The sequence below is a fragment of the Bos taurus genome, chromosome X (genome assembly GCF_002263795.3).
Source record: "Bos taurus isolate L1 Dominette 01449 registration number 42190680 breed Hereford chromosome X, ARS-UCD2.0, whole genome shotgun sequence".
Lineage (NCBI taxonomy): Eukaryota > Metazoa > Chordata > Mammalia > Artiodactyla > Bovidae > Bos > Bos taurus.
Window position 1 is genome coordinate 8,008,833 of NC_037357.1, and position 16,955 is coordinate 8,025,787.

At 37.0% G+C, this 16,955-nt stretch overlaps 1 protein-coding gene across 16 annotated transcripts in view; it reads right to left on the minus strand.

Moving 5' to 3' along the window:
- Nucleotides 1-16,955, minus strand: part of THOC2 (THO complex subunit 2) — a 118,534-nt gene that overhangs the window by 44,278 nt on the left and 57,301 nt on the right. For all 16 annotated transcript variants that reach the window (XM_005227456.5, XM_024987826.2, XM_005227455.5 and 13 more), the window contains exons 9-12: nucleotides 12,990-13,082; nucleotides 9,936-10,091; nucleotides 9,200-9,372; nucleotides 7,721-7,916 (exon numbers count right to left, since the gene is read on the minus strand). In XM_005227456.5, coding sequence (XP_005227513.1) covers nucleotides 7,721-7,916; nucleotides 9,200-9,372; nucleotides 9,936-10,091; nucleotides 12,990-13,082 — 618 coding nt within the window. The remainder of the gene's footprint in view (nucleotides 1-7,720; nucleotides 7,917-9,199; nucleotides 9,373-9,935; nucleotides 10,092-12,989; nucleotides 13,083-16,955) is intronic.

Genomic DNA, 16,955 nt, shown 5'->3' on the forward strand with positions numbered 1-16,955 from the left:
ATTCAAAGCTACATTTAAATAAGTCATGGCATTATTTTCAACATCCTTATTTTTCTTGTTCTTATTAGCTATCATTCACTGAGTACTATGTTCCATGGAATGGGCTAAGAACTTCAGATTTGTCTTAAAACTACTCTATGAGAAAACCTTTTGATAGAGACTCATCACAGTAACTTAAAATAGGAAAATATAACCTATAAATTAAAAGTAATGGGAACCTGAGTTTATCAAGCCTGGAGAAGAGATAACTGAATCGTCTTTCAGTGTTTTGGTTCAAAGTCTTTTTAACTTTCAATCAGAAATTCTTAAAGACTTTACAAAACACTTAGTTAGAAATAATCCCTTAACTTTGATACTACATCATTTATGAAATCACAGGGTAGGATACTAAATGAAAAGTACTATCTTCCACCACATTTCTTTTTCAGTCAAGACAAACCTCTACGAAGATGCCGAGGAATGTCTAATATGGTCACCCACACACAAGATGACATAAGCGCTGGCTCAGTTTTTATCCCAGGGTAATTTTTAAATGTTACCTCTCTTTTACACACTTTGAATTATCTTTTCTGAAACTAAACACTGAGGTTCAATTTCAGGAAACAGAGCGGAGTTACAAGAGTTAAATCAAGTGTTTGTTTACTGCATGCATGTGGTCCACACTAAAAATTCTACTTTCTTTTCTTGTATAAAACATAGTTTTTAAAATTACACTGTTTGTACATAAGAGTCTCCATTTGCCTACTAATAGATTTAAATGTCTGCCTCTCCTTGTATGTTTACATACCCCTCCCAGGTAAAAAACATAACTAATGGGAAAAATTAAGATCCTATTTGTAATTTGTTACATAGTAATTTATTACTATGATTCTATACCTTGTTTAGAATTGCCACAGATATTAATACCTAAAATGACTTCAGTTCAAACTAATTATTATAGGGGATAATACATATATAAACATTCTAACAGTTTTTCCCTGCTCAGACTCATTAAACAGCAAGGGTATTGTAGATCAAACTTATGCTCCAATTCTAGATTGCCAATGAGAGCGGTGTCTGTGTCCATTTGGACAATAAGAATTATAATGAAAAGTTCTGATTGTTTTTAAAATAGTTTACAAAATTTGTTTCTATTTTTAAATGGACACACGTCCATAACTACCCTTAACAAGTTCATTAAAACCCAGCAACAAAAATGTCCTTTATTTGAAAAAAATTCTTTGATTATTTATAACAAATCAACAATGAGGGGGGAAAAACATTTAATACTACAATGTAAAGAAGCTAAAAGCATTCCCATATAAAATCTGCTCCTGAGGGAAATGAAACTGCTACTTTAAAGTGGCATCTTATATTTAAAGACAGAAATAGATTAAACTATATTTAACACTTTCAAAATTCACCAAAGACAGTGTAGCAATAGCTGACATAAGTGATAACTTATTATGATCTTAAAAATTCATGACAACTATTTTTAACTCTAAAATTGAATACCTAATTATTAGAATCTAATTAATGTTTCAGTTCAGTTCACTTCAGTTGCTCAGTCGTGTCCAACTCTTTGCGACCCCATGAACCACAGCACAGTCCTCCCTGTTCATCACCAACTCCCGGAGTCCACCCAAACCCATGTCCATTGACCTGGTGATGCTATCCAACCATCTCATCCTCTGTCGTCCCCTTCTCCTCCTGCCCTCAATCTTTCCCAGCATCAGGGTCTTTTCCAATGAGTCAGCTCTTTGCATCAGGTGGCCAAAGAATTGAGTTTCAGCTTCAACATCAGTCCTTCCAATGAACACCCAGGACTGATCTCCTTTAGCATGAAATGACTGGATCTCCTTGAAGTCCAAGGGACTCTCAAGAGTCTTCTCCAACACCACAGTTCAAAAGCATCAATTCTTCAGCGCTCAGCTATCTTTATAGTCCAACTCTCACATCCATACATGACTACTGGAAAAACCATAGCCTTGACTAGACTTTGTTGGCAAAGTAATATCTCTGCTTCTTAATATGCTGTATAGGTTGGTCATAACTTTCCTTCCAAGGAGTAAGCATCTTTTAATTCCATGGCTGCAGTCACCATCTGCAGTGATTTTGGAGCCCAGGAAAATAAAGTCTGCCACTGTTTCTACTGTTTCCCCATCTATTTCCCATGAAGTGATGGGACCGGATGCCATGATCTTCGTTTTCTGAATGTTGAGCTTTAAGCCAACTTTTTCACATTCATGTTCATCAAGAGGCTCTTTAGGTTCTTCTTCACTTTCTGCCATAAGGGTGGTGTCATCTGCATATCTGATGTTATCGATATTTCTCCCAGAAATCTTGATTCCAGCTTGTGCTTCTTCCAGCCCAGTGTTTCTCATGATGTACTCTGCATATAAGTTAAATAATTAGGGTGACAATATACAGCCTTGACATACTCCTTTTCCTATTTGGAACCAGTCTGTTGTTCCATGTCTAGTTCCAACTGTTGCTTCCTGACCTGCACACAGATTTCTCAAGAGGCAGGTCATATGGTCTGGTATTCCCATCTCTTGAAGAATTTTCCACTGTTTATTGTGATCCACACAGTCAAAGGCTTTGGCATAGTCAATAAAGCAGAAATAGATGTTTTTCTGGAACTCTCTTGCTTTTTCCATGATCCAGCGGGTGTTGGCAATTTGATCTCTGCTTCCTCTGCCTTTTCTAAAACCAGCTTGAACATGTGGAAGTTCACGGTTCACGTATTGCTGAAGCCTGGCTTGGAGAATTTTGAGCATTACTTTACTAGCGTGTGAGATGACATATCTCATTTGATTCACACTGCAACCCCAGGAGCTAGACAAGACAAATATAATTACCACCCATCTCTGGCTTAGAAAAATGACTCTCCCTCCCCTAATAGCTAACAAAAAACAATAAATATCAAGTCAAGATTCTAAAGTAGCTGCTTCATAAACTAGAACCAGTTTAAGGATGAATGGTATTAAGGTACAGTCTCCCCCTAGTAACCCAAATTTTTATTATGAAAACGTCTAAGCTTACATAAAAGTTGAATCAATGTATGCTATCCATGAACATCTATATAGCTCCTATGTACATTCAACAATTAACATTTGCCTTTTTTTCTCTTAACCAAAAAAGTTGCAGACATGATCTCAAAAAACTTCAGTGTGCATCTCCTAAGAATAAGGACATTCTTCCACATTACCCCAATTATCATTATCACAACTTCCTACTATCACCTACTGGGTTAGCCAAAAGGTTCATTTGGGTTTTTCTAGAACATCTCACTGAAAAACTGAAACAAACTTCTTGGCCAACCCAATAGTACCCAACCTGACCCTTTGACTCCAGGTTTCTCTATAAACTTTATCTGTGAATCAATTTAGAGCATTTTGGAGAAGGAAATGGCAACCCACTCCAGTACTCTTGCCTGGAAAATCCCATGGACAGAGGAGTCTGGTAGGCTACAGTCCATGGGGTCGCAGAGTCAGACACAACTGAGCGACCTCATTTTCCTTTCCTTTGGCTTTTTTTTTACCAAAGTCCAACATAAGAAACAGTCAAATAAAGAAACTAGTCAGACAACTGAATTAAGATAACAGAGTGAAACATAAACAGAATTTCTCTTCCCCGATCCCTAATGCAATAAACAAAGTATAGTTTACTTTTTTTTTAATGTCCCCAAATCACCACCAACCAAGCAAGAAAAGAGCAAATTATGCTGTTAATTTTAAGGGGATGCAAACACAAACACACACCAAGATTCTAAACTACAGTCAATGTGGTATGGTGCCTGCCCTTAACCCAATCCCCAGAAACAGTACTGAGCAAGGAAGGTAAGTAAATAAAATCCTTTAGGCAACAAGACCTACAAGGTAAGTAAGTAGCCTGAGGAAAAACCCTTCTGAGTAGCAGCCCAGCAGGACTCTGGGTGCTAAGGCTTGCTGTCTCTCAAAGGAACTGAGCTCAGACTAGGGAATCAAAGTCCAAGGGAGCTGGATACCCACTTGGCTGTGCATGCCTAGTATACAATGTGTAATCTGTCTCAGAAGACAAAACAGAGGTCCCCTATATGATGGCTGTACTCAGCCTCACGGAGCTCATTCACTCCCTATTCCAGACTACAGAGAAGTCGCTCAGTCATGTCACTCTTTGTGACTCCATGGACTGTAGCCAGCCAGGCTCCTCTATCCATGGGGATTCTCTGGGCAAGAATACTGGAGTGGGTTGCCATGCCCTCCTCTAGGGGATCTTCCCAACCCAGGGATCAAACCCAGGTCTCCCACATTGCAGGCAGATTCTTTACTGTCTGAGCCACCAGGGAAGCCCAAGAATACTGGACTGGGTAGCCTATCACTTCTCCAGGGGAACTTACTGACCCAGGAATTGAACCAGAATCTCCTGCATTGCAGGCAGATTCTTTACCAGCTGAGCTACCTGGGAAGCCCCATATTCCCCCTTTAGAAGGAACATTAAAAAAAAAGAAGAAAAAAACACCATGGTTAAATTTCAAGCTAGGCAACTAAAGTCTTTTAAACCTATAAACACATAATGATTTGTTATAGTGAAATATTTTTAGGGTAAAAAAATGAACCAAAATGCTAAGTCAGATCATTGGAAAGATGCACTTTTCCTACCACAACCTTAGAAATGAGAGAAGATAGATTTCTTTCCACACTGGGATCAAAATAAACTTTTTCACCTTCCCTTCTGCCTTTCTACCTCTGCAAAAATAGAGACTGGAGTTAGGGGCCAGGCACCAGGCACAACTGTGATAGAATGAAGACAAATGAGGGCTACAATGGAGATGGCGGAGTGGAAGAGTTTTAGCACCTGTGTATCTTAACAATATTGTATCTATATATGTTTATACATATGTCTACATATGGGACTTCCGAAAGTTTGATGTTTGAGCTCCTGCTTACAAGTTTATGATACTCATAGCCAGAGAAAGAATTTCAGAACAAGACATCTGAACATTAAGATTTTCAATGAAAAAGAATAACATTAGTGGGTGAAAGTAAGATGAGAAAGAGGCTGTCTACATTGTCTCAAAGTATCTCCCCACAGGATACATATTAACAACAAAGGGAAAAAGAGTAACTATACACTGGAGAAACCTGGCAGCCATCACTTTAACCAAGTGATTAATGCTAACATCACCAGTAATGGGACAAATTGACTTTACATGCTTCTCAGTATTACACACTGGGGAAACACAACCCGTGTTCTTTGAACAAGCACTAGTTAACATGTCTCATCCTTTTCAGACTATAAGATCAACATAATGAAACACTGTTATAGTTCTCTTATATGAATATATGCTATATAATAAATATCATGTATAGTAATGAACTACTTAGCAGATTTCTTTAGCATACCTTTGTACAATATAAATTTGTTAATATTTAAAAAAATTATCTACCAGCTAAGTATCTAAAGCTAAATGAAATAGGTGTCAAGTGATTAAAACACAAGAGTTGTTAATTTTCTATGCAGTTACTGTTGTCAAAAATTAAAAATTAGGTGCAATCACCAAACACTGGAGAAAACCACATTTATGCTTGTAACAATTTCCAGATTTCTAGAGTTTTTTGGTTACACTGCTTTACAACTGAAAAGAAATCACGCATTCTTTAAGACCTTGGTTAGGCAAAGACCTCTTAGAACACAAAGCACAAACTATAAAAGAGAAGTGCTATTAAATTGGAATTAATCAAAATTTTAAACTTTTGCTTTTCAAAAGACAGTAAACAAAATGACAAGGCAAATCGGACTGAGAATAAAGGACAACTGAATTTAAAATGGGCAAGAGATTTGAATAGACATTTCAATAAAGGTGATTATAAATGGCAAGTATGAACATAAGAAGATGCTCAACATCACTTTATCAGTGAAACATAAATTACAACACAAAAGATAGCACTACACACCCATTAGAATGACTAGTATTTAAAAGACTGACAATACCAAATGTTGATGAGGATGTGGAGCATTAGGAAGTCATAAACAATGTTCCCAGGAGTGCAAAATGGTACACACATGTTGGAAAAGTTTGACAAAAAGTTAAACATACACTTACCCATATGGCCCAGCAATCCCAATCCTGGGGAAACAAAAACATACACTCCCCCAGAAAAAAGACTTGTAGAAGAATATCCATAGCAGCTTTATTTACAATAGCCTCTAATTAGAAACAACTCAAATGCTCATCAACTAGCAAACAAATAAACTCTCGTATGTGTATATAATGAAATGTTACACAGCAATAAAGAACTCCTGACACATACAACAACTGAGATGAATCTCAGAAGCACTAAAGGTGGAGGAAACCAGACAGAAAAGAGTACATTCTATACAAGTCCGTTTATGTCAAACTCTAGAAAAAGCAAAAGCACAGTGACAGAAAGCCTACCAGCGGTTGTCAGGAACCAGCAATGAAGGGAGGGAAATGATGGCAAAGAGGCAAGAGGAACTTGCTGGGATGATGAAAATATCCTATATCGTGATTGTGGTGGTAGACATACAACTATATACATCTGTCAAAATTCATCAAATTGCATACTTAAAGTTGGTGAGGTTTACTGTATATAAATTATAACTCAAAGCTAACTTTAAAATATAATAATAAGCCAAGACACAGAAGCAACCTAAGTGTTCATCAAGAACGAATGGAGAAAAATATGTGGGTCTGTGTATCTGTGTATGTACATGGACACATACAGAGACACACACACACACACAATGGAATATTACTCAGCCATAAAAAAGAATGAAACAATGCCATCTGCCACAAAATGGATGGACCTTGAGATTACCATACAAAGTGAAGTAAGTCAGAGGAAGACAAATATAGATCACTTTATGAGGAATCTGAAAAGATGATATAAATGAACTTATTTACAAAACAGAAATAGACTCACAGACATAAAATAAATTGGGAGCAAAGATGAACAGATGCACACTACCATATATAAAATAGATAAGGATTTACTGTATCTCACAGGGAACTATATTCAGTATCTTTTTAATAAACTATAATGGGAAAGAATAAAAAAATGGTATAAAGATATATACATACATATGTATAGCCAAACCACTTTGCTATACATCTGAAATTAATATAATATTGTAAACCAACTCCACATCAATAAAATAATAACAGTTTCCCTTGGAGTAGTGATTAGGAGAGCATCTAAGGAAAACTCTCAAGTGTTAGTACTGTTCTATCTCTTGATCTAAGTGGTAGACACATGGCTATTTAGTTTGGAAAAAGCCACTGAGCTATACAATTATGGTTTGTGTGCTTTCTGTACCATGTTTTACTTCAATAAAAAGTTTACTAAAAAAAAAAGAATGGATCCTGAACAGTCTGAAGTCCGAGGCTAAAGGGACTTCACACAAATAATGGCAATGATTCAAAACTGCAGCCAATAAAGTAAATGAGCAGAAGAAAAGCAAGAGGAAAGAATGTTCAAATAACCACAATTATAAGAGGATTCAAAAAGCAATCACATGTCCAAACCGTATTTTTCTATCTGGAGGGCTTGACTGGATTTAAGTTTTTATATATAAATGGTTGGGACACATTGACTTTGTCCAAATCTTACTCAGCATAACATTTTCTTAAGTTTACTTTCTTTGTATTTCTAGAGATACACATAACACAAATATACTCAGAACATTTTCATTCTATAATTTAGCTTTCTGCTCAAAAGAAAAAAAACTTACTAACCTCCTTCATAAATGACTTGCCTATCCGCACCACTTTTGCGAATAAAATGGGATCGTGAGAAAGGTGGGGACCAAGGTAACAGAACATATTGAAGACGTCTCTCCTCAAATCTTCAAAGCTCTCTGCTTGTTTTGGTGCTCTCTTATTTTGCAAAGCACTAACAGGTGAGCCTTTAGCACCTTTAGGAACGCCAACTCTACAAAAAGAAGAAAAATGTATATATACTATGCAATGCTCCATTTTAAGTTAACACAGTCATATTATAAAACTTTTCTTACTCATATTTGCTTCTTCTATTTCATTTGTGCTTAACTTCATTATACCACATCATTTAATTGGTAGAAAAAGACAAAAACAATACTCATTTGAAAAAACTCAGAGCTTAGGAGACCGTTTCAAATTAACTGCATAAGAAAAGGAAATTAGAGTAGTGTAGGTTCCATGTAACAGGTAACATATTCATACATCATATGAACTTGGTTTTTAATTAAATTTGGTCAGGATCAGGAATTTGGATATGGGAATGGGGAACAAGGGATGGACCTCAGAGACACAAAGATGAAAGAGAAAAATATGGAGATAACATCACTGATTCAAGTCAATAAACATTTCTCAACCTGACTTCCACTACCTAGACTGAGTGTGAGGTAGGTGAGCAGCATCATGAAAGAGGGTATGTCACGCTAAAAGGACAGCATGCCCAGAGTTCTCACCTGCTGAGCAGGTGTCCCGCTGTGGAGTCACAGGGGTCACTCTCTGAAGAAGAGCCTTCACGGTCCACAGCCCAGCTGGCACTCAAGGCAGCAGCCAGCAGCTATGCACGAGTCACAAAGCTGGGGCTTTGGGGGCAGGCTCTGATCTGTGGGGCTGAAGCCAGCACTGCTGCCAGTACTGCTCCTAAGTATCCTACAAGTAGGTTGAGGGCTAGAGGACTGGTTGACACAGTAACCAGGGATGATGAGAGAGGCTGCACTAGCAATTTCCAGAAGAGCAGCCTATATGCCAGAAGAGACAAGGCAAGCAGAGTGGCACAGACCTCACTCAGAGCCACTCAACCCAAGATAGAGGAAAATTACACTAGGTAAAAACTTTAGGAATTTTCTCCTCCCCGAGAGAGAAGGAAAAGTCAAAAACAGAAGAATGGAGTTTTCACTCTCAGCGGAGCAAATCCAAACTAGAAATCTAACATGTAGTTTTTAGACTACACTGCAGCACAAATTCTGCCTGGTGTAGGTGATAGGAGACAAGTCACTGATTAATACCTGCCAGAAGGATACGCTCTGTGAACATCTCTTATCTTCTGATAAAACAATTTAAAATATATGCTTGATTGAAAAAAAATAAATAAATAAAATAAAATATAATGCTTGACTGAATTAAAATATATGCTTGATTGAAGGAGACAAGGTAAATATGCAGATTTTATTTTGTAGTCCTAAACTCTTTCTACCTCAATTAGTAAACCATATGGTAACATACCTTCGATAGAGAGGCTCAATAGTTATATGAATCAGCTTGCAAATAGCAAGGGCTATTAGTTTATGTGAAGCTGCATAGTATGGAGGCATCTGATCCATAATGCTCTGCGCATGCTGCCAATCACCAATCTTTAACAAGGCTTCCAACAAACCAAGTTTTTGGTTGTCAGGTGGCTAAAATGGAACAATTATAGCAAAAATACTCAGAAAACAGACACCAATAAATATTTAAATATTTTTCATTTAAAAAACTAAGCCAAATAACACAATGTATGTCAACAACAGTTTCCATTCATGGCAAATTCAACAGTATTTTCTGGAAAGCACAATCAAGTTTTTTAGTGACTGAAAAAAGGAATAACAGGATCTGCTTTTTCATTTAGCAGACAAAACAACAGTTTACAGACTTAGAATTAAATTCAGTTCTACTTAAGGTTCTACTGTGCCACAGGAAACTAGAATTCATCTTTGAGAATCCCTTCAGGACTTGAGAGACACTATACACAGAGCACATGTGTGATATTATCTAGAATACATTCTGCAATTTATATAGGAAAAAACATGACAGCCTCATTTGGGAGGTGCCAAAACCATGTTTGCAAATTAGTATTCCACAAACTAGCTTTCATCACAATCAAAACTAAGAAATTATTCTTCCACAAGTTGATTAACCATCACAAGTTGAATTTCATAATTCTAAATCCAGAAGACAACATTTACCAGAATAAATTATATACCTTCTCCACTTTCTCCTCTTCTTTTTCCTTTTCTTTCTCTCGCTCGTCAATTTTATCAGAAGACAATACAACCATTGTAAGTTTTCTAACGATCTGCTTAGCTTCTACAATTTCTCGTTTGTGTTCATCCATAATGCAATTATCAGCTGGAAGAAGCTAAAAATGGTTCATTAAAATTTCATAAAATAGCTAATACTATTTGCACATATAAAAAGCAAACATTACTCTCAATTGATAAAACTGTACATAAGAAGTCTGGTCTATTTATGACCATAATTTCCCTTCAAAATAGGTTTCCCCCTAATTTTCATATTAACCTGACAAGGTTAAATACCTGAATTTGTACACTTTTTAAACTCAGGTAGCAATTCAAAGTTTCATCTGTTAGAGGTCCTAAATTAATATAATACTACAACAGTAGTGCCTACCATTGGATTTATTAGTTTATCCAAGAAAATGCGCACCTGTTCAATTAAAAATGTCAGAGATTTCCCCTTTAAAGGCCAAACTCCAAATTAAATAAAATACTATATACAGATCCAATCTGGGAGAGGTAAACTATTGATTTACATAATGGGGCAAATTTGATTCCTCTAAATGAAAAATCTTAAGTCAAAAAATTATGAACAGCTTGACATCTCACTTTTCATTTTCTAGACACCTATTTGACTTAAGTCACAAACTAGTTTTTAGTTTATTACAAAAGAAAAAGTATCAAGTGGATAGTTGACCCTCCATTATGAAAAAAAGGATCAATTATCTCAAGTACAGCCATCTTGTATGAGTGGAAGATGGTTAATATGGACATTTCATAAATAGACACATATCCAACTAACCATTATTGAGTCATTTTTGCTAGGCACTATGATGATAGCTCACTATTCCTGCCCCTAGAAATGCAAAATCTATTTCAATAGATAAATCTAACACTAACTAAAAAATTAGTAAATAATAAAAGGAGACACAGTGAGGGGCTTCCCAGGTGGAGCGGTGGTAAAGAATCTGCCTGCCAATGCAGGAGACACAAGAGATGCAGGTTCAATCCCTGGGTCAGGAAGATCCCCTGGAGTAGGAAATGGCAACCCTCTCCAGTATCCTTGTCAGGAAAATGTCATGGACAGAGGAGCCTGGTGGGCTCTAGTCCATGGAGCCGCAAAGAGTTGGACACGACTGAGCACATGCACAAGGAGACATAGTGAAATATTAAACTACATACTATAGACTTTATCCCATCAGTCAAAAAAGGGGAGTGGAAGAAAACTCATTATGGACTGGTGCAAGGAGGTAAGCCAGACTTTTTCTCATTCCTTATTCTCTCCACTGCCAATCAAACCCATTTTTATTGCTCTACTTATATACCTATCATATATCTACCACAGATTCTCATCTTTTACCTAGTCTACTTCAATTGCCTCTGAAATCTCCCATTACAGTGGGTTAACTCTAAGTTTTTAATTATAGTTCTCTCCATTTCTAGTCTTGTGTATTTTGAAAATATGGTATTAGCTATATATAAAGGTTATAATGATCATGTCTTTCTAGTAAAAACAACTTTATTATTATAAAGTGATTCTCTGTTCTGTCTGACAAGAATAATTTCCCTGGTATATTTTCCCACCCTTTTACTTTCAACCTTTCTTTGCCCTTAGGTTTTAGAAGTCTCATGTAAACAATAAACTGGTTTTTAATCCCATCTGAAAATCCCTGTCACTTTAACAGGAATACTTTTAAACTCTGCTTATATTTATAATTAAGCTGAAAAATATCAGTAATAAATCTATCATCATTTTTGTACTTTCCATTTGTTCTAAAAGTCTACATTTGCCTGTATAAACTCATACTTATGTCTTCAGATTCTTCTTTTTCTAACCAGTTTTTCATGTTTTCAGTTTGTACATCCTTGTCTACACTAAATCTTGAATGGCTGTCTACTATCAACAAGAAAAAAATCCAAACTCCTTACCATGGCCCCTAACAGCCCTTCACAGTTTGGCCTCCAGTCTACTTCTCCATCCTCATTTCCCCTACATATCATCCTAGGCTCCAACCACTGTGAGCTTCTCAGTGTTCCCCTAAGGGGATAATTAAATCTTTTCAAACCTCTTGCCTTTATATTCAGTTAATTCTACCTACAATGCTTTCCACCTATTTAAGCCTGGCCAACACCTACTCATCTATCAAGTTCCCAGTTGAATGTCAGTAGTTTGGAGAAGCCTTTCAAAATCCCTCAATGACAGAGATGGTCACTACCTATTTTGAGCCCTCAAAGCACTATGTGACTATTTCCAATAAAGTACTTATAGAATGCAAAATGTTTTCTCCCTTGCTAGACTATGACTGCTTCCAAGAGACTGATGAAATTTCATTCAGCTCTGTAACCATAATATGTAATGACAGGCAAGGAAGTTAGAAGTTAGAAAATGATTTCAAAGGCAGTGAAGATGATGTCAGTTTTGAACAGTTCATAGATATCCTAACGCACAACCTAATAAAACAAGAAATTCTATACTACAAACCTAGTGTTTTCAAACTGACAGGCTAAGCTGTTGCTAAACTAGAGGTCATCTATCACAACCACCTACACATTCCTCTAGATCCTGCAATAAAAAACACCAGAGAAGCTATCTTTTAAAAGTACATGAAAAGTACCAAATTCATCCTGAATCCTCAAAATTAACATTTAGAGGAAAAGGAAGAACTATTTAGTTAATCCCATATTTCCCATAATCCGTATATAATACAGAAGTCTAAAACCACATTGATTAGAACTTGGCCTCTCTCTCCATGACATATGCCTTGATGACAATTAAGAACTTTAACTTCACAGTCCACCTTGAATTCTGTAGCAATGACAAAAGGTATTTCATTTCCATGGTTCCAATAAACTAAATTCATTCACTTTAAAAAGCAAACACAAAGCAATAATGTAATAGGGCTTCAAAAATTAAGACTTGAGAGTCTAGAACCAATCTTGGAGTGCTATATGGCTACCTCCTCCTCTTCCCCACCCCTGGGATGAATAACCAAATATTCTTAGCAACCCACTTAACTTACATGTACATAAAGATCATCTAAATCAATAAGGTTAAATTGTAGAAGTACGGCTGCAACTCTGTATAAAGATGAAGGAGTCTCTCCATTTGGTTCCTTGAAAAACAAAAGAAAAGTTTCTATTTAGTGCAAAAAGTACAACTAAAATCTATCTTTTTAATCTACCAATAATTAAGAACAATTAGACCAAATAACTCTAGGGCAAAAATAAGCTTCATTGCTCTTCCTGAACATGAATAACATCCGAATTCAGGACAAATATAATCATGTGACTATCTCTTTTCACATTGGTACAACTGATGAACACAAGAAACACAGTTTCAAAAATGGACACACGCTAATATTTGAATAAAATCTGAAACTTGTGAGATTTTATACTGCATAATACTTGGGTTTCTGTTTATATGTGGGTTTTCTTAACTTGCTTTTTCAAGTACTTCTCAGTGGAGTTGCAGATAGACAAGACTGACAAATTTGGAAGTGTGGAACCATCTGTGTCTGCTTTATACTCTTCTCCCAGTTCTTGTATTTCTTGGGTTCTGTGCTAAGTATATCTGCTTGTCAGCTGACTTCCCCTTCAAAACGGGTGTCTGTACTTCTTCCCTGGTAGCTCAGACAGTAAAGAATCTGCCAATAATGCAGGAGACCTAGGTTTCATTCCTGGGCTGAGAAGAGCCCCTGGAGGAGGAAATGACAATCCACTCTGGTATTCTTGCCTGGAGAATCCCATGGACAGAGGAACCTGGCTGGCTGCAGCCCATGGGGTTGCAAAGAGTCGGACACCACTGAGGGATTAACACTGCTACTACGATATTTATTACACATGGATAATCAAACATTTTAAAACTAGGAATGACCAATCCCAGGCCAGCTCTATTGGTCCTACAGAGAAACAGATGGATCTCTGTCATCAAGATGACTTGCGCTTAATTTTTAAATGGCTTGGGGTCAGATGAATAGAAGAATGAAGTGAGGACAACTGGCAATTACTAAATGGCCCAATGCAAATAAAAAGCAAATGGTGACAATACATTATGTTCTGCTTCTTTTGTTTTAATTTATTTTATTGGAGGCTAATTACTTTACAATATTGTATTGGTTCTGCCACACATCAACATGAATCTGCCACAGGCATACATGTGTTCCCCATTCCTGAACCCCCCTCCCACCTCCCTCCTGTACCATCCCTCTGGGTCATCCCAGTGCATGAGCCCCAAGCATCCTGTATCGAACCTGGACTGGCAATTTGTTTCTTATATGATATTATACATGTTTCAGTGCCATTCACCCAAATAGTCCTACCCTCTCCCTCTCCCACAGAGTCCAAAAGATTGTTCTATACATCTGTGTCTCTTTTGCTGTCTCGCATACACGGTTATCGTTACCATCTTTCTAAATTCCATATATATGCGTTAGTATGGTGGCTCAGATGGTAAAGCATCTGCCTGCAATGCGGGAGACCTGGGTTCGATTCCTGGGTCAGGAAGATCCCCTGGAGAAGGAAATAGCAGTCCACTCCAGCACTGTTGCCTGGAAAATCCCATGGATGGAGGAGCCTGATAGGCTACAGTCCATGGGGTCGCAAAGAGTCAGGCACGACTGAGCGACTTCACTTTCACTTTCACTGTATTGGTGTTTTTCTTTCTGGCTTACTTCACTCTGTATAATAGGCTCCAGTTTCATCCACCTCATTAGAACTGATTCAAATGTATTCTTTTTAATGGCTGAGTAGTACTCCATTGTGTATATGTACCACTGCTTTCTTATCCATTCATCTGCTGATGGACATCTAGGTTGCTTCCATGTCCTGGCTATTATAAACAGTGCTGCGATGAACATTGGGGTACACGTGTCTCTTTCCATTCTGGTTTCCTCAGTGTGTATGCCCAGCAGTGGGATTGCTGGGTCATAAGGCAGTTCTATTTCCAGTTTCTTAAGGAATCTCCACACTGTTCTCCATAGTGGCTGTACCAGTTTGCATTCCCACCAACAGTGTCAGAGGGTTCCCTTTTCTCCACACCCTCTCCAGCATTTATTGCTTGTAGACTTTGGATAGCAGCCATTCTGACTAGTGTGAAATGGTACCTCATTGTGGTTTTGATTTGCATTTCTCTGATAATGAGTGATGTTGAGCATCTTTTCATGTGTTTGTTAGCCATCTGTATGTCTTCTTTGGAAAAATGTCTGTTTAGTTCTTTGGCCTATTTTTTGATTGGGTCGTTTATTTTTCTGGAATTGATTAGGTCCCGTTTGTTAATTTTTCCTTTTATTTCCAATATTCTGGGAGGTGGGTCGTAGAGGATCCTGCTGTGATTTATGTCAGAGAGTGTTTTGCCTATGTTCTCCTCTAGGAGTTTTATAGTTTCTGGTCTTACATTTAGATCTTTAATCTACTTTGGGTTTATTTTTGTGTGTGGTATTAGAAGGTGTTCTTATTCCATTCTTCTACAAGTGGTTGATCAGTTTTCCCAGCACCACTTGTTAAAGAGATTGTCTTTTCTCCATTGTATATTCTTGCCTCCTTTGTCAAAGATAAGGTGTCCATAGGTACATGGATCTATCTCTGGGCTTTCTATTTTGTTCCAGTGATCTATATCCTGTCTTTGTGCCAGTACCATACTGTCTTGATGACTGTGGCTTTGTAGTAGAGTCTGAAGTCAGGCAGGCTGATTCCTCCAGTTCCATTCTTCTTTCTCAAGATTGCTTTGGCTATTCAAGGTTTTTCATATTTCCATACAAATTGTGAAATTATTTGTTCTAGCTCTGTGAAAAATACTGTTGGTAGCTTGATAGGGATTGCATTGAATCTATAGATTGCTTTGGGTAGTATACTCATTTTCACTCTATTGATTCTTCCGATCCATGAACATGGTATATTTCTCCATCTATTAGTGTCCTCTTTGATTTCTTTCACCAGTGTTTTATAGTTTTCTACATATAGGTCTTTAGTTTCTTTAGGTAGATATATTCCTAAGTATTTTATTCTTTTCGTTGCAATGGTGAATGGAATTGTTTCCTTAATTTCTCTATTTTCTCATTATTAGTGAATAGGAATGCAAGGGATTTCTGTGTGTTGATTTTATATCCTGCAACTTTACTATATTCATTGATTAGCTCTAGTAATTTTCTGGTGGAGTCTTTAGGGTTTTCTATGTAGAGGATCATGTCATCTGCAAACAGTGAGAGTTTTACTTCTTCTTTTCCAATTTGGATTCCTTTTATTTCTTTTTCTGCTCTGACTGCTATAGCCAAAACTTTCAAAACTACGTTGAATAGTAGTGGTGAGAGTGGGCACCCTTGTCTTGTTCCTGGCTTTAGGGGAAATGCTTTCAATTTTTCATCATTGAGGATAATGTTTGCTGTGGGTTTGTCATATATAGCTTTTATTATGTTGAGGTATGTTCCTTCTATTCCTGCTTTCTGGAGAGTTTTTATCATAAATGGATGTTGAATTTTGTCAAAGGCTTTCTCTACATCTATTGAGATAATCATATGGCTTTTATTTTTCAATTTGTTACTGTGGTGTATTACATTGATTAATTTGCAGATATTGAAGAATCCTTGCATCCCTGGGATAAAGCCCACTTGGTCATGATGTATGATCTTTTTAATGTGTTGTTGGATTCTGATTGCTAGAATTTTGTTAAGGATTTTTGCATCTATGTTCATCAGTGATACTGGCCTGTAGTTTTCTTTTTTTGTGGGATCTTTGTCAGGTTTTGGGATTAGGGTGATGGTGGCCTCATAGAATGAGTTTGGAAGTTTACCTTCCTCTGCAATTTTCTGGAAGAGTTTGAGTAGGATAGGTGTTAGCTCTTCTCTAAATTTTTGATAGAATTGAGCTGTGAAGCCGTCTGGACCTGGGCTTTTGTTTGCTGGAAGATTTCTGATTACAGTTTCAATTTCTGTGCTTGTGATGGGTCTGTTAAGATTTTCTATTTCTTCCTGGTCCAGTCTTGGAAAGTTGTA